General features: G+C 36.7%; 1 protein-coding gene across 1 annotated transcript in view; it reads right to left on the reverse strand.

The window, feature by feature from the left end:
- smyd3 (SET and MYND domain containing 3) overlaps window positions 1–19525 on the reverse strand; it is a 188931-nt gene that overhangs the window by 14809 nt on the left and 154597 nt on the right. Inside the window, exons 9-10 of the mRNA XM_055173293.2 lie at window positions 11420–11507; window positions 9951–10125 (exon numbers count right to left, since the gene is read on the reverse strand). Coding sequence (XP_055029268.2) covers window positions 9951–10125; window positions 11420–11507 — 263 coding nt within the window. The remainder of the gene's footprint in view (window positions 1–9950; window positions 10126–11419; window positions 11508–19525) is intronic.

The following is a 19525-nucleotide window of genomic DNA, read 5'->3' on the forward strand; positions in this document are numbered from 1 at the left end:
GAATGCTTTTGTTTACAAGCACAAAGCCTATTGCTATTGAAGGGGAAATACCTCTGGGCAATAAACTACGGAGTATGCAAACATTATGGTACATTAAGTGAAATTACTCATCGACTTCTAAACAAACAAGAGTTCCCCTGAATCTGTGTCGAAGCTCAGCACCAACTACCCGTTTGAAGAAGAGAAACTGCTGATCTGAATGCCCTCAGCGTTTTAGCCCGACCCTTAGGAATGTGCCTTCTTCCACTTCATTGGATTTACTTCTTAATATCCTAATTTACATATTAATGACATTGCAACTTGTTTCCGTAGAGGACTTGGACTGGTCTGGCATCTCAAATGGAGTGCTTAAAGCCAACGACCTTTATTTGAGTGTAACCTCGATAACAAACACTCATTTTATTAACTCTTAAAATAAAGGTGCTTAAATGTTATTTAGAGTGAAAAAAGATCCCTCAAAAAACATCAAGTCAAAGGTTCTTAAGAGGAATAATTTCTTTCATATCTTTTAATAATCTAAAGCAGAGGTCCCCAACCACCGGGTCTGGGTCGCGTACAAGTTGCCACCGGGTCGCAAGAACGTCCCGAAAATAATTTGTATAATAGCCACGTAATAGCTTAATCGGGTATTTTGTACTTTAAGAGCCGACTTCAAATAACATCAATCATTTCCACTTTTGAACAGAGCCGTGCTCTTCTCTCTTTTTCTCCGCCTCTCTCTCTACCAGCGCATCAGCGATCACATTGCTGTCATTAGAGTTTGAGCATACAGTACTTCTAAAACCCAATCGATCAAAGAATTGCGGAGGTATGACTTTATGAATCATTTGCAAATGTACGTCGTAATGATGTACATACGCGGAGACGTTCAACTGTGTGACAGCGCAAATGACTGAAAAGTAATTATTTTATTCTTCTTTAAAACAACTTCAGAATTATCCATCGATCGTAGCACCATGATCAAAATAAACTATTAGGCTAAAAATATTTTAATGGCTACACTTTTAACGTAGGTTTGAAAGAACCTGAACTTGTCAATCATCATTAAAATCATATGGTAAACGTGAGTCTCCGTGCCTCTGCGCCCAGCCGCAATTCTTCTGGCATCTCTCCTCCTTCACTGCATTTTCTTCTCTTCTGTTACTTGGAATTGGGTCTCGAGCCCGACCAAGATTCGAGCTGCCTTCAACGGCAAGCCAAGTTCGTTTAGGTTCCATTAAGACTAAATGGGCAGGCAAACTAGTAAAAATAATGAAAGTAAAAAACAATCCGCCAAAATATGGTTTTACACGTCTATAGAAATATACTATAGCCTAAATAAAGCAAATATTAATTTTCCTAATAAATGGTTGTTATCTTTACTTCCGTTTAAAACGTACATTTCGAAAAGGAGGATTTTCAGCACGTTTGAACAGCAACTCAGTGACCCCAACCCCCCCACCCCCAATGTCACCCCACCCGGTGCGCAATTTTTTTTAAAGCTGAAACCGGTCCGTGGTGAAAAAAAGGTTGGGGACCCCTGATCTAAAGAACCTTTGTTCACCTTTAGGAACCATTCAAAAATTGCTCTTCTACGGCACTATGAAGCACCGTTACAATATTTTAAAGTGTGTTGTTGAGAAAATCTATGTATTTATTTATTACCCAGCATAGTGATAATATACTGTAAAGTGCACTGTCTTCTTCGCATACTAACAGTGGGATTACAATAAAGCACAACGTAATAATCCTTAAATGACAGAAAAAATGGCATCTGCAGTTCTTCTTCTTCTATTACATTAACATTATTATACATAAGGGTCATATTTTTGAAATTGAGATTTATACATCATCTGAAAGTTTAATAAAAAGGTTTCCATTGATGTATGGTAGTTAGGATAGAACAATATTTGCCAGAGATAAAACTATTTAGAAATCTGGTATCTGAGGGTGCAAAAAATAAATAAATAATCGAACAATTGAAAAAAAAAACGCCTTTAAAGTTGAAATCTTTAGCCACACATATTACTAATGATAAATAAATGTTTTATATATTTACTGTAGGAAATGTACAAATTATCTTCATGAAACATGATCTTTACTTAACATCCTAATGATTTTTGACCAAAAAAGTGATCATTTTGACCCATACAATGTATTGTTGACAAGATAAAAACCACTATTTTCTGTTACAAACTTTCACATAGCATCTTTAGGTTAAAAAAACATAAAAAATTCAAATCCATAATTTGATTTTCAAAGATTTATTAAAAATCTGATTTTTTTTGTTCTAAAATGCTATATATTGAATCGATATATAAATGTGCATTCATCTTTGCCATGTTATATTAATTTAGTTGACTAGTTTTTTTCCACAGCGATCAGCTGTAAAATGTTTTGGTCCTGCTCGATTTTTATTGACTTCGGGGAAAATAATGAAACGTTTTTCATAAGATCCTCTGGGGTCAATGTGTTAGCATGACAGAGGCTTGATGCTGTCATGTGAGAACAAGCAACAGCCGGCATTTTTCCGTCTCTCTCCTTGCGTAAATTATTAGATGTTGATGGCTTACGTTTCTTTCCCGTCACAGAAAACCACCACAAGTTTATCAATGCCATCAAAGTATTATTTTTTATTTGTTGATCACAAAGTACAAGATGAGGAAAACTAGGATTTCGTTTATTCAACGTGCCGCCATTGTTGTTTACCATGCGTGGAATGGTGCGCTGTGATTTGTTGAGCGGATTTATTGCATTCTGCAGAAAAAGAGGTGTGGCGTTTATTGCGTTCTGGGAAAAAAGGGGGAAAAATGACAGAATAACATGCGGATATTGGATTTTGCGTTAAAGTAAAAATGTACTTTTAAATACTGACCTAATAGAATACTGATTTTGGCGCTAACTCATAAAAAAATGGTTTTTATCGCGTTTTGGAATCAAACTCTTCAAATATACCTGTGCTTCTTATGACTGGTTTTATGGTCCAGAGTCCCATTTGGCAAAACGGTAGAATCACGCACATCCAAATTAAATAAGGGTGCAGGATCAAATAAATATATAAGTAACAAAAGAAAGATCCGCACACCAAGAAGCTCCCTTCTACATCATTTATTGGAGTGACGTTTCGGGTCTCTACAACCCTTCCTCAGAGTCACATTTTTCTTATATTCTTAACTTCTTTCAAAAGGATGATGCAAGCCATTTCTGTGCCACAAAAGCCACAAACACAATTGCAAAAACACTGAAAGTTTCCAAACTAATTTGCAAAACACTGCTCATCTCTTATTGTTTGGAAAACTACAGTATGTGTTCCTGCCAAGGGGACAAACCGAGAACATTTGTTCTGGACCCTGTGACAGATTTAAGTGACGGCCCTGCCAACACTCCACTGAAAAACAACAGACGGACTGATGCGAATTCATTCTGGGAATTAAAAACGTTCAGTTTATAATGTATTGTTAATTTAGTAACCACAGCTGAGCTATTGACAGCATTCATCTGAATGTGAAAATGCTTTCTGCTTCCAGGCTAAACAGCACCTGTGTACCCACACCTGTGATGTTTTTGAAGTGACAACTGCACTACGAGCCATCTACTGTGACTTGATAAAATTCACAAAAATGACTTATCACAAATGATGCATGTTATCCGATCTCTGCATAAGTTTCAAATGCAGAATAAAAGTTCAAAGTGAAATGCAAAACTTCGGCATGCATAAATAATGAGAAGCCGCAGTGCTAATTGTATAATCAAATTAATTATTGTGAGAAGAACAGCTAAAAACAGCATACGCTAATGAATCACTTTGCATATATTAAGTACTTCAGCAATTAAAACAATTCAGTGGTTCTCGCTAAACTGATCCCTAAATAGAAATGGTGCATAAACAAACGTCTATTTATCTTGCCATAAAGAGCCAGCAGCACCTTCAGTTAATATGCAGCGCATGGAACAGCTTTCTATTTCTCTGAAAACACTTTCGAAAAGTTACTCAAGGTGTCAGAATTTAATTTTCTTCTTGTCGCCACGGCTGAGAAGTGATTGTAAGGGTGTAGAAGCTCTCCTTTGATGTGAAGTATCTATTATTGTTTTGTCAGGTGGTTGCTTTGCCAGGATCTCTTTTAAAAGCACTTGGTACTGGAAATATGAGAGCAAGGGGGTGGGCCGGGTTGGTCTGTACAGTTTCTGATAATTGCCTGTTCAGAAATCAGTCACACGGCTAACGCAGGACAAGCCAATTCCAGAAATAATCCAGGGTCCCCGGCATCCTCAGTAATGAACCTCACGATTCTGAGGCGCAGAACAAAAGACCATGACTGATCCTGAATCGAGCCGTAATGGAATGTCATGAAGCCCGTTGACTCGAGCTGACACTTAAACAAAACCATCCTCGTGCATCTTAGCTTTGTGGTGACTTACAATGATTGTTTTGCGCAAATATTTGATGTATCTATCATATGAATTCTGAAGATAGCAAGTGCAATATGAAAGGAAAGAAGAATGAAAAAGAAGTTTATTTATTTCTTAACGTCTTTCCAGCATCCAGCGCTATATTCGTGGTGAAAACTGATTTATACATACAAGCTAATTCATACTTAAGTTACCCAGAGTAAACCCACGCTAACGCAGGAGGCTCGAACTGGGGACCTTCTTGCTATAAGGCAGTGCTACCCACTTAACCACTGTGCCACCCCAAAGGAAGGAAGCAAGGCAGGAAGGAAGGACAGAAAAAGATGGATTAATGGAAGGATGGAATTATTCCTGGATAAAAGGAAGAAAGGAAGGAAGGAAAGAAAGAAGGGTGGATAGATGAACGGAAGGAAGAAAGGATGGAAACATTTCCTTGAAGGAAGGATGGAAGAAATTAAGGATGAAAGAAAAGAGGCAAGGAATGGATGGATGGGATGGAAAGACGTAAGTATGGAAGAAATCAAGGATGAAAGAATGGAAGCAAGGAATGGATGGATGGAAGAAATGAAGGATGAAAGAAAGAAAGGAATAGCTGGATGGATGGATGGATGGATGGATGGATGGATGGATGGAAGTAAGGATGTAAGAAATGAAGGATAAACGAAAGGAAGCAATGAATAGCTGGATGGATGGAAGGAAGTTAGGATGGAAGAAATTAAGGAAGAAAGAATGGAAGCAAGGAATGGCTGGATGGATGGAAGGAAGTAAGGATGGAAGAAATGAAGGATGAAAGAAAGGAGGCAAGGAATGGATGGGTGGATGGATGGATGGAAGGAAGGAAGGATGGAAGAAATGAAGGATGAAAGAAAGGAGGCAAGGAATGGATGGGTTGAAGGAAGTAAGGAACAATGAATAGATGGGTGGGTGGATGGAAGGCAAGATGAATGGAAGGCTGAATAGAAGGAAGGATGGAATGAAGGACAGAAAAAGATGGATGAATGGAAGGATGGAAGAATTCCTGGATGGAAGGAAGAAAGGAAGGAAGGATGTATGGATGAATAAAAGGAAGAAAGGATGGAAAAATGAAGAATGAAAGAAAGGAATAGCTGGATGGATGGAAGGAAGTAAGGATGTAAGAAATTAAGGATAAAAGAAAGAAAGCAATGAATAGCTGGATGGATGGAAGTTAGGATGTAAGAAATGAAGGAAGAAAGAATGGAAGCAAGGAATAGATGGATGTATGGAAGGATGGAAGGCAAGATGGATGGAAGGTTAGATGGATGGACAGGGGATGTAAGGATGAAATGAAGAAAGAATAGAAGAATTTCCTCAATGGAAGGAAGAATGGAAGGACAGAAAAAGATGGATAAATGGATTGAAGATTTCCTGGATAGAAGGAAGAAAGGAAAGATAAAAGGAAGAAAGGATGGAAAAATGTCCTCGAAGAATGTAAGGATGGAAGAAAAGAAGGATAAAAGAAAGGAAGCAAGGAATGGATGCATGGAAGGAAGTATGGATGTAAGTAAGGAAAGAAGGATGGATAGATGAGTGGGTGGGTGGATAGAAGGCATGATGAATGAAAGGCTGGATGCGAAGGATGAAACGAAGATAGAAGAATTTTATCAATGGAAGTAGATGGAAGGACGGACAAAAGAATAGATAAATCTATGGAAGGAAGGATGAAAGAAATGAAGTAATTAAATGAAAAAAGGAAAGATGGAAGTAAGAAAAGAAGGATGGATGGATGGTTAATGAAGGAAGGATGGATGGAGTAAAGAAAGAAAGGAATGATAAAAAGAAAGCCTGATGGACGGACAGATGAATGGATGGATGGATGAGGATGGAAGTCAGGTTCTTTTAAATTATATTTTACATAGAATAACATGAATAACATAAATATAATTTTAAATAAAGATGAAAACCAATAAATGAAACCGATAAATCTCTTAAATTGTGTATCCACCCAATTGTTTCTATTGGTGCAAAGCTAAATAATTATCCCATTCTCAGTTTTGAAAATATTGAAACTAAAAAAATAAACATTTTAAAGTGTTTTTAAAATTAAGAGTTACAATTTTTTGAGTCTATATCTGCCAAAATGAATCATGGATGGAGACAAGAGAAGAGAAATCCTTCAAGTTCAATTCTCTCAAGTCTGAAGGACATGCTATGAAAATGATCAAATGGTTGAAATATTCCAGTGTGCAGTGTTTATGTTTCTTCATGATGTGAATTTATCTTGTTGCAGGAGCATCACCCACTGAAGATAAACTGTGAAGACACTGCCAACCATCCATCAGAATGTCAATTTCTTCTTTAAAGAGCAATTTTAGCTCCACGTTTCCTTTTCCCCATGCTGCCAGCCCTTCTTCAGCTCTAAAACATTTATCAGACGCACTATAAAACTAGAGAAAAGAAATGCAACAGGCGATATAAAAGCTCACTCGTGCTTTTCATGCGCTGCCATTAAAAGACAAAGTCCAGCAAAGTAGAAAAATAACAACCATATTCATGTTTTTCCCATTTGACAGCCGAAGAGCTGCTGGGTACTTTCGCTCTCTAAAAATCCCAACGTCTCAAAAGCTCTGATTCATCTCTTTCTTTACAGTCTACTTCTGGTTTTAATGGAAATCACTGGAGGTCCACCACGGCTACAAATTGTGGGAACTTGAAGTCAATAAAGTTTTTGTGTACAGCCTGGAGGTTTGTATTATTTTCAGCACTATGGGGGGGAAAGATATTTCAAAATGACTTTTTCTAACCACACAATAATGAAATCACACAATAGAAATCCAAAACCAAGGATTTGGAGACACTACACAGACTTTTCTGTTTTGTTTGTGCAGAGAAAAACATTTATATTTACAGTGACTATTGGTTCTTCACACCCCATATGAACCCCTTTAGTGATTACTCCGCAAAACACTCCTGTCATGCAAATTGATTTAGTGGTACAAGGTTGGTGATGGATACCTTTTCCTGCAGAAAGGTCTGCCCTTTCTTAAATTGGTCAATTTGTCGCATTTAAACACAAAAGAGCTGAATAAGCTTTCTACAGTAGAGTAAGGCTACAGATGATCCTCTGGTATTGATAGAGGTCAGTTATTGTACTTAAGTAGGGTGTAGTACTGGTTCACATTCGTACAAACTGTGTTTTAGGCTTTAGACAACCAGATGACTTTTACATATTCAAAAATAAAGCAGATTGTTTCTCACACATTGTTTTCTCATATCAATTAAATATCCTCCCACATATGCATCAAGAAAATCAAGAGCACGCAATCTGATTTTCTGTTATCTACATACAGTAATGTAAAGAACACTGTATAAATATAACCTTGATATCAAAAATTCTGATAATTTACTCACCACCATGTCATCCAAGATTTTTATGTCTTTCTTTGTTCAGTTGAGAAGAAATTACGTTTTTGAGGAAAACATTCCCAGATTTTTCAACATATATTTGACTTTAGTGGACCTCAACAGTTTATAGTTTCAATGCAGTTTAAAATTGCACGGTCTTATCTAGCCAAACTATCATAATTTTTTGCCAAAAAAAGTACTTTTTAACCACAATTTCTCATCTTGCACAAGCCTTGTGATGCACCAGCGTGACCTTATGTATTACGTAGTCATGTTGAAAGATCACGCATGACCTATACGAAACTGTAGTGTTTACAAGTGTGGAGAAAGAGGTTGTTGTATGTGAAATGATATTAATTCTTAAGGCCCTATTTTAACGATCTAAGCGCATTGTTTACAGCACACGGGCGTCTAAACGGGCGTGTCCGATTCCACTTTGCTAATATAAGGACGGGAAAAATGGTTTGTGCACCAAGCGCACGGTCTAAAATGGTTGTTCCTATTCTCGTAATGAGTAATGGGTGTGTTTTGGGCGTAACATGCAATAAACCAATGAGAATCTCAGCTCATATCCCCTTTAAAAGCCAGTTGTGCTGGCGCCATGCCAATTCCCTATTTACATGGCGGAATTTGTAAACTGAAAAACTAAGCGGAGGAAAAAGACCACCAGTTTAAGATTGATGTTAAAAAAATATGTTATTTACATTTGTATTGAAACTGTTATTTTTTTATATTAAAACCCTTAAAATTACTTTTCGTTCAGTCATGGAATTAAAATTAGCATGCTTTTAATTGCTGTAAATAGAAGGATAGCCTCCATGATCAGAGTTTTTGTAACAAACAGGAGATAAAGAATTTACAAACGTGTTGAGAGCCGAAACGTTTCAGCACTTGGCCAGCGCCGTGCCCCGTGAGTCTTTTGAAAAGCATTACTCAAAAACGGTTCTCATCATATCCACAGGTACAAAGTCATCATATACAATAAATATGTGGGGTAGCATAAAAAACACATTTAAAATAGATGCAATATTTGCATTTGTTTAAAGCAAAACATTACTTACCAGGCTACAGTTGAAGAAGCTCTTTACACCTTCTAATGTCTCATAATTGGTCCTCATTTATGTACAAGAGACTCAATAATAATCTTTTATAATTTAATCCTTTAATTTTTCAGATTTAAAAGCATTTGTGTGCTGCTGAGGGTCCATGTGTGTGAAAAGCAAACGCGCGTTGTCGTCCTGGTTGTAGGCGCATATTGCGTTCATTAAATAACAAAAACAATACTGCACCATTAACTTTAGACCAGGTTTTAGTTGGTCAATGTCGTAGTCTATTTTAGTTGCCTCAAAATAGCAATGCGCCAACAATGCACCTGAACACACCTCGTTTTCAGACCAGAACTCCCATGGGTGCAACATTGGGTGCAAATGCATTTGCAATTTAAAGGTGCAGTGTGTAATTTTTAGAAGGATTTCTTAACAGAAATGCAAAATAATCTACAAAACTATATTATCAGGGAAGTATAAAGACCTTTCATAATGAACCGTTATGTGTTTATTACCTTAGAAAAATACCTTTTTATCTACATACACCGAGGGTCCCCTTACGTGGAAGTCGCCATTTTGTGCCGCCATTTTCCTACAGAAGCCCTTAATAGAATTTTTTTACAAAGTTGTCTCCGACGATGAGATGATTGTCCGGTGGCGGCTACCCCAGCTTCTCTATGGGTTTCAAAAGCGAGGGGTGAGCCACTACATGCCGCTAAAATCTACACACTGCACCTTTAAACAACTTGGCACTAAATGTGAAAATTATTATTGCGGCGAGTGTATGATAGGGCTCGTAGTGTCAGTTTATTGTTTAAAATTGTCCGCAAGTGTGCGTTTCACATTGGTAATGTGTGACCTTTCGACGTGATTATGTAATACGTAAGAACACACTGACGTGTCACATTGCTAGTGCAATACGAGAAGTTGTGTTTAAAAAGTAATTTTTTTTTTTTGGCGAAAAAGATTATTGTTTTGCTAGATAAGACCTTTATGCCCTAATAGGATTGTTCGTAGCCCTTTGAAGCTGCATTGAAACTGTAAACTGTTGAGGTCCACTGAAGTCCACTATATTCCTTTAATATTAACTGAGTAAAGTCATGTAAAGTGGAGTGAAATAATATATATATATATACCCATACACACACTTACTTGTAAGGTACCAGAGCTCTGTTTCCATACTTCAGTGCTTTCTCATAATCATCCAAACTGATGCATGCATCCACAGCCAAATTAAGCAGTCTGAGCACATAGATGTTCTTGTCTGGGAGATCATCTGCATATCTGTGTAGAAGAGTCTCGCTCTCTCTCAATAACTCATCCCAGTCTTTGATTTCAAGCAGTTAAGGACACAATTATACGAGTGGCAGAAATAAAACTCTTGCTGAAAACATCTCATATTCACTTTGCTTGCTGATTTAAAGACTCGAAACAAATCACCATCCTTACAATTTACTGAATTTTTTAAATGAAGATTTGTTAAGATATCAAAACTATGTTAAATGTTAAGACATTTAGCATAGATGCGTTAGATGCGTTAGATTCAATATGATTCAATTAATAAAAATAATAATAATAATGAAATGAAAAAAAAAGTAAAAAAATAAAAATAAAAAAAATAAAAAAAAAAATAAAAAAAAAATAAAATAAAATAAATTTAAAAAAAAATAAAAAAAAAAACAGTGGCGGCTGGTGACTTCTCTTCCGAGGGGCGCGAATTTAAAATGTGTTCATTGCATCATGTAAATATGTGCATGTGCGTCATGTGAAAATACGTGCCTGCTGCAAAAGCGTGGAAAGGGTTTATGATAAAGGAGACGCTCACATTCACGAAATATCTAAAAGACACTAACTTAACACTAAACTCTGATTACACATGAGATTAAGTGAGTATCTGGCAAACGCGAGCGTTTTTTTATCATAAACCCCTTTGAAGCATCTGCAGCAGGCATGTATTTTGACATGACGTGTGATGCACATCGGTTCACATGACGCGCCACAAACTTATTTTGACATGACGAGCTAAATACATGTTGTGACGAGCTTAGCATTGTGCACCCTCGAAAAAGTATCACCGGCCGCCAATGTAAACAAAAGTCTTGTCAGGTACGATTTCTCGGGTCAGTTTGCCATCATATGACTTTAAGAGATGTAAAGCAAATAACTCAGTTACTTGCAATTTTGTGTTTCAAACAGAAATAGTGACAAAGAGACCAAAGTTATGGATTATAGCTGTAAAAATCATGCAAAAAGATGCAAAAGTATTATACAAATAAAACAGCACCAGTTTTTATATTAGAAATGTTTGATCAATAAAATTTATGCTTATAAATAAATTATGCTGATTTTGACAACCAGTATGTGTGACTAAGCAAGCTTCACAGAGCTGACAGTTTCACCCTCATACCTTTAGCTTTCATTGCTCTTAATGATGTGTTTGGCAGTGTGGGGCAAACAAAAAGTCTGGCGGTTGATGCAAGAGCAAAAACACTTCAGGCCAGTTTACTTCACCCTGCAAGACAACATTCACACAAACTACAGTACAGCAGAAATAAAACAAGATGCTGTATATCACACAGACAGGGAATGTTATAACCCAATGATACCGTGGTAAAGGATACTTTGCTCTGACTGAAGCTGCTCCAGGTGAGGTATGGAGTCTTTTAGGGCCGTCCATGCAGACTTCTCTCCTGCCAGCATTTCACTGTCCTGTTCAAACAATAATATAACATCAATTTATCATTTCGAAGAACTCTGTAATTATCTGACCCTATTGTCCATCGGACAAAGTCAATCTGAAGGGATGCGGGGTTGTTTATTGTACACAACATCCTTGTAAATGCAAGGTATAAAGGAAGCAAAGTATGTCATACATTCGGCATTGAGCACTTAAATGCAGAAAAACTGTGATGATGAGTCTGAGCCAGCTTGCTTTAGATTGATCACCGTCAGACACTTGAATCCCTAAAGAGACACGTACTGTACATGTAGCCTGTGGGGATACATGTGACATCAAAGCTAATGTGTCAGAGGTGAGCAGCCACGGCACTAATAATACACATTAATGCGAAAGCCTACAAACACAAAGACATCCACACACAAATGCAGAATCAATTTTAGCTTTTTCGCAGAACTGCTTAGACCCAATAATTTTTTTATTATGCGGATTTTAAAAATAACTTAAAGATACACATGATGGCAGACACACAAAACTAACGTATTGAGTCAATCTAAAAACATATAGGACTGAAAATGTTTACCTACCTAATGGTGCATTTTACAGTAGGAACGTTTTATAAGCCTCAGTGACTGCTAGGGTACATATTGCTGTTTTATCAAAAACATCTAAAGCATTATTTTACACCACATTGTTACAAAGATTGTGTAACTGGCCTTGGCAATATTCTTACCCGAATCTTCCAGAAAATGTGAACACATTTGATGCAAAAAATTGACTTAATTATCAAGCCAAGCTCAGGGGATAAGAGAGGTCAGAATGAATATATGTATTAACAGAGGTCATGGAAAAACACAAAACTAAAGCTCAGCTGCTTTAACATAAGAGCACCAATCGTCACAACAGGAAACCAAACTGTAACAGTGTGTATTGTGTCAAAGATATAGGATATAATAAGAGATATCACTGCTATTACTATGAATAGGGGACAATGCAACGCTCAACTTGGCCGCTGTGGTGACGGAAGTCCCGCCTTCCAGTTAAAATAATCAATCATCATTTGATAAAGACTAACGATTCTCTGGGGGAATGGCTCTGTATGGCTTTTGCCAACCTATGCACATACCCAGCAGCTAAAATGGCTTCGAATAAAGGTGTTTCTAGCACAATTTGAGCTTAGATTTTACAGATATCTGTCCTTCCCCATTCAAGTAGATAAGATTTTTTGTATGACTGAAATAATTGAGGCATTGCAAAGATGCCTCAATTATTTGAAGTGGCGCAACTTCCCTAAAGGGACTTTTATTGTGTGAATTTATACTGTATGGTTCAGCGAGAAATCGAATCAGAAAATGTAACCCTTTACATGTAACCTGTATATTTGTTCTTGTAGGGTGTTTAGTTTAAGACACTGAGTGCATACAAAGCACCTTAGTAGGGCTGGGTATCGATTCAGATGTTCCGGGTCGATTCGATTTCGGTTCACAAGCTATCGATTCGATTCTCGGTTTGGTTTTTGATTCTGATTCTCGGGGCGACTTGATACTCGATTCTTGATTGAACTCAATGAATATAGATTTAAAGGAACAGTATGTAAGAAATGTATATCAATTAATCATAAAATGGCCCTGATATGTCACTAGACATTAAGAAATCATTTTCATTTCAAATACTTACATCACTGACAACAGTGGTCCAAACAGGATATTGTCATTTAAAAAGTGGAGTTGCAGCCCTCAACTGATGTTTATGTTGTCATTTTGGGTATTAGCCACCAGTTGTGTGATTGCAGTACCTGTTTTAGCCACAAGTTTTGTGATTGCAATACCAGTTTTGGCCACAATCCTACATATTGTTCCTTTAATATTACTACAGCATTTCACATCTGCATTACAAATCACACATAAAGCTTTGTTCTTGTTCACAACACCATCGTCGTCGTCTTGCTTGTGAAATCTAAAATGCTTCCATACCATTTTTATGTGAAGGTGGCATCAACGTCGACGAAGCACCTGAAACCCCATTTTAAGCACTGAATGAATGAATACAGGCTCGACTCTCGCTCCATGGTAAACATCGCGCAAGGCAAAAAAGAGGGTGAAATCTAGTGGAGAAGACTATTAATTAGGTTAACGTTAATCTTACGTTCAATGTTTGCGGAAATAAATATGAAAAAAATGATTCAAGGCCTTTGAGAATCGATTTTGAATCGACCACCCAAAAATAAAAACCGATTCATTGTAAAAAAAAAATTTGCCCTGCCCTACACCTAAGCAGTATAAATCAGTCAGCAGCGAGAGTTCCCATATGGCAAAAAATATATTTTAAATATATTTCAAAATGGTCAAAAATATATTTGCTGAAATATATTTTGGAATGTTTACAAAAATATATTTTTCACCGATATATATTTTTGGCCATTTTTTGTATATTTTGAAATATATTTTAAAAGTAAATACATTTTAAAGCATGAAAAATATATTTAGCCCTCCATATATTTACGTCACACTGGAAGAAAAACTTTGTTTATGTTACGAATCTGTAAGCATAACAGTTTTAAAAAGGATACAATTTTATACATTTTCAATATACTTTATAAAATTAACTTGTATTTAGCATATATTTAAATATATTTAGGCAAAAAACTAAATTCGCCTTTAGGATGTAAAATTACAAATGTATTTGCTTGCCCTAGAAATACATTTTGAAAAACAGTATATGTTGATATATGAAGGCTAAAACTAAATATATTTCCAAATTCAAAAATATATTCAATTGAACCAGGGCTCTGAACCGGTTCAAGGAACGAAAACGAAAACCGGAAACGAACGAAATTTTAACAGGAACAAAAACGAAAACGAAAACAAAATCAATTTTAATTGTTCTGAACAGAAACGTTTATTTAAAATTACCATTAACCGGTTAATAACGTTATTTTATCGTTTTCTTTAATATTGTACTTTATCAGTGACCAATCATGAATTGAACAGTACAACATGTGACTTTGACGCATCAAGCGTGAGTGACTTTGACACATAGCGTGAGTGAAATGCCCGCGCCGCAGTCATCGAGTCTCCGGCCCGATAGCATTTGTCTTAAATAACCACAAAGCTACCCATCAAATGTTCAGAGGTATGTTTAAGTTAAAACTTGCTTGGAAATATGAAGATGCAAACTGTAACTCAAAAAACCCAGGGGACTTATACCACTGTCAATTACTTTTTAGATGGGTCGCCACCAAGAAATTCATTTTCGTTATTATTTTTCTTACGACAAGCTGTCTTAACAAGTCTGTCTGCAATATTAAAGGATGTGGGGGAGAAGTACAGTAGCCGGGATTCACTGAAGTAACTTACAGAGGCACATTTAACGTAAACATCCAGCAGAGTATGCTGCGGTTTCAACCAGTAAAAGACCGGCATAAAACGGGTCGTTTTTTTTCAGCTGTTTATACTTAAAATTAATGCAGGTATTTCTTTTGTGGTTTTAACAATTAATGAAATGTTGAAGTTTAGTTATATCATGTGTTATGTTATTATTTTTGTGTGAAAATACGTCTGTATGCATGCATTTGTTAAAGTATAGCCTGAATTAAAATAACGTTATTAACCGGTATTTTTTCTAAGTAAACCGTTTTCGGAACGTAAATGTTCAATGAGGAACGCAAAAACGGAAACGTTAAAATATCGATTCTGCTCGGAGTGAAACGATTGCTAATTTTTTTCGTTTTTAAGCCCTGAATTGAACATGATTACATGACTGATAACAAAAAATGACATCACTTATGTTTGCTCACATTCACATTTATGCATTTGGTATTTTGTTTCTCTGTATACATGTTCCCGTAAGATCAAACCCATGCTGCTAAAGGAACGATTTCTGGTCACAGTACTAAAAGTGGTCAACGTCCCTAAACATGCCCAGACCAGTTTCAAATGATCAGACCAAAGCTTTTTACAAACCAAAGACGAGACGATAATGGTGACAGCGATTTTACCAAACAAAGCAAATGTTACACGTTTCCTTCTTAGTTGGCAAATTACGTCAGCATCTTTTGCACATACTGGCCGAACATCTGTAACTTTATAATGCCTTTGAAGTATGAACATATATTTCTAATTGCTGCATGCACAAAGGGGCACGTTCAGGATGCAATTTTCTTGTTAGAGTCAACAGCGTAATTACAGGGATGGAGTCATGCATCAGTTGTAGACAGTGGTTTGTTTATTATTGTGTAAATTCAATAATTATGAAGTTCAATACTGTACTGATTAGAGAGCACAGCACATGCCCGTAAAAACAGCACAGGGGCACATCTAATGCTTTCCCAAATGGACTACAAATTTTTACCTCGGACAAACAGTATAACAGTGTTAATCCTTCACTGTAAAAATGCCATGGTTGAGTCAGAATATGAACACATTGACCTTTGATGGATTGTTTCAACCCATTGTTGGGCCAAATATTGACTTTTTTAACCCAACAGTTGGGTTCTCTACATTTTATGCAACCTTGGGTTCAAACCATACAGGTGCTGGTCATATTATTAGAATCATTGATTTATTTCACTAATTGCATTCAAAAAGTGAAACTTGAATATTATATTCATTCATTACACACAGACTGATATATTTCGAATGTTTATTTCTTTTAATTTTGATGATTATTACTGACAACTAAAGAAAATCCCAAATTCAATATCTCAGAAAATTAGAATATTGTGAGAAAGTTTAATATTGAAGACACCTGGTGCGACGCTCTATCAGCTAATTAACTCAAAACACCTGCAGGGTCTTTAAATGGTCTCTCAGTCTAGTTTTGTAGGCTACACAATCACGGGGAAGACTGCTGACTTGTCAGTTGTCCAAAATGACACGACAATGGTCAAGGGCAAGACACAAAAGGTCATCGCAAAAGAGCCTGGCTGTTCACAGAGCTCTGTGTCCAAGCACATTAATAGAGAGGCGAAGGGAAGAAAAATATGTGGTAGAAAAAAAGTGTACAAGCAATAGTGTGTAATGAATGAATATAATATCGTCGCTGCCCGATGAAACTCACGTATGTCCAAAACAGCTACTTTTCAGGAAGTGAAAAAAACACTGTATATCAAAAGCAGTTAAATGTAGCGTTGTCATACTTGGTACGGCATCTTTACATGTAACCATATTCTTGCCAGTGTAATGATATAATCCACATTTGACCAAAATTGAGTTTAAATGGACATACGTGCATATTTTACAGTAACTGTGGTCGATACGCGTTCTTCCGATCATTAATTAGAATGGCCAAGTCGCGTTTCATATTGACAGATGAATACGCTCAGTTTATTAAATAGCCTATGTCTTAGTTAAATACGCTTACTTTATTTAATATTAATTATAAGTGTATTAAATGTCTCTTGCAAGCTATGAAGGGACAATGAATCAATACACTGACATGGTAATGCTAGACAACAGGGGCGTCAGTTTGTGTTGAAAAGTGGTGGGGACAAAAGATTAGTTAAAAACATTATTGGAGGACGGGAAAAATATTGATTACCGGCGCATCAAAAATGGGCATAGCGTAGGCTAGTCAACAACAAAAAAATACTCATCATAAAACCCTCAACATTGTCGACTGCACACATCACACATGTAACAGTCCCTGCAACACCAGCTCAACCGAACAATGCCAAAGCACCATACCATAGAAAACAGCAGCGCGTTTAGTCAATGATTGCAATGAATTTCATTACATATGTACAAGAAAACACACCATAAGCATACAACGCAACATATGTGACCCTGGACCACAAAACCAGTCTTAAGCATCGCTTGAATTTTCAGAACATTTTAACCAAACGCCTTCAAAAAGCGATGGGATGTCCCCAGCGTAAATAACACTATGCTAGACAGATACTTTGTTTGCACAGTCCTACCGTAATTTAGTCACTCCTAGACGTACGTCTGGCGTCAGGGGGAACGTTTACCTCGATGAAGGAAAGATATTGTCTCACAGGCTATGTTTATTCGGCTATATCCAGTGCTGAGCTTCGATGAAACTTTACGAGACCGGCGAGAAGCTTCACAGGCGGGAGATACGTGGGGTGCTTGACAGCTTTGACACCAAATGGATATACGTGAAAATCAGATGACATGATTTCACAACTTTTCATTGGCCATTTAGGTATGTGACGCATACTGTATACAAAATTAACCTGGACATTCAATCCTTCGAAAAATCTCAAAATCGGCAAAATGGACATACGTGGTTTTCATCGGACAGCGACGATATACAAGTTTTACTTTCTGAATGGAATTAGTGCAATAAATCAACGTTTTCATGATATTCTAATTATATGACCAGCACCTGTAGATATGTATACATAGATACCTATACATCATTTACTGCTCCATATATGTAGACACGTCTGGCATTTTTGAACGGTCCAGTTGCAGACGTCACTCACAATGTTCCAGGATATCACGATATTGCGCTCTGGTTCATAAACCCTGCATAGATTTGTATTCCCAAAATATAGCCCAATGACTCTAGCACAAATACCAACACTTTATTTTCATAAAGAAAAAAAAACTTACCTAATATTAACAGCAGATAAACAAAACCCTAACTTAAACATTTATCCCATATGTAAAGCAATCCCCATCAACAGTTTTAAAGTGATATATATATATATATATATATATATATATATATATATATATATATATATATATATATATATATATATGGCTTAAATAAAGGTTGCCTAAAATTTAGAGAACCTGACTGTTGGCTTAAAAAAGTCCATATTGGTTGAAACAACTTGTATAGAAACACTGTACAAACTACAAAGAGGAACATCTGGGATGTGAATCACATCTCCGATCCGCACCTATGTTGGAAGGTGATAACAAACGGCTACCGCCTGGTATTTTCCCATATATACAGCTGCTCTGTTGTTTTAATGTGTCAGTATGCTTGTCTGTGTGTGTATTTGTGTCTTAGTACACACACAAATACACAGTCAAGTTGTCAGATTACGGCAAAGCCCACGGTAAATGAACAAACCCCTCTAATCAGAATGTCATCAGTGTTTTACCTCACGGAGCTCACCTGTAATTACCTCATGCATCAGAGCTGACACACACACACACACACACACACACACACACACACACACACACACACACACACACACACACACACACACACACACACACACACTTTGTACTTTTCTAAAGAAAATGTGAGTGCAAAATACACAACTTCACTATTTCCTTTGAAAAAAATTTTAGTATTTGTGTACTTTAGTATTTACTATAGTAAATTGTAGTAAATTCATTACTACAGTTTGTTCATGTATACTATATTATTAAACTATAGTATATACGGTAGTATTCTTTAATGTTTACTATGGTAAGGTCCAAACTACTATTACTACAATTTACCATAGTAAATACTAAAGTATACTACAGTACTTTTTAAATGTGGGTAGTGCGTAGATATACTGTAGCTGGGGGTCCCAGGGCCCTCTTTACATGGCCACTCTCACATCTTTATGTTATCTGGACCCTAGAAATAGCTGGAGCCTCCAGGGGCCTCATGGTAAAAGACCCCACTTCCATGTCTCTGCTATCTGGTCCCTACAGTAGATACGGCTGGGCCCCCAGGTGCCTCTTTAAAAAGCAGTCTATCCAAATGATGAGATTTTTTTACCCTTCACAACAGGCTAAATTTCATTTCAACACGAATTTTCACACACATCAGTTCCCCTTACTCAGCGAACCTTACCGAAACAAAATAAAAAGCTTTCATTGTTTTAGATTTAAGCCCAGAAGGACCAGGAGCTGGGAACAAACCCAAGTCTTTATCTCAGCCGCTCTGAGCGAGAACGTTTACTCTTATCTGAATGTATCTGACAGATGACTCAAGCAGAGCACCTGTGTAGGTGTTAACAGTAAAGCCTCTTTAAGGCTTTAAGGATAAAGAAATGCTTTTTTCGAGCTAAGGACAGAGATATTTAGCGTGGTATGCTGGTATGCAGGTGCAAATACCCACGAAATGACCT

This window comes from Misgurnus anguillicaudatus, chromosome 7 (assembly GCF_027580225.2).
Source record: "Misgurnus anguillicaudatus chromosome 7, ASM2758022v2, whole genome shotgun sequence".
NCBI classification, from domain to species: domain Eukaryota; kingdom Metazoa; phylum Chordata; class Actinopteri; order Cypriniformes; family Cobitidae; genus Misgurnus; species Misgurnus anguillicaudatus.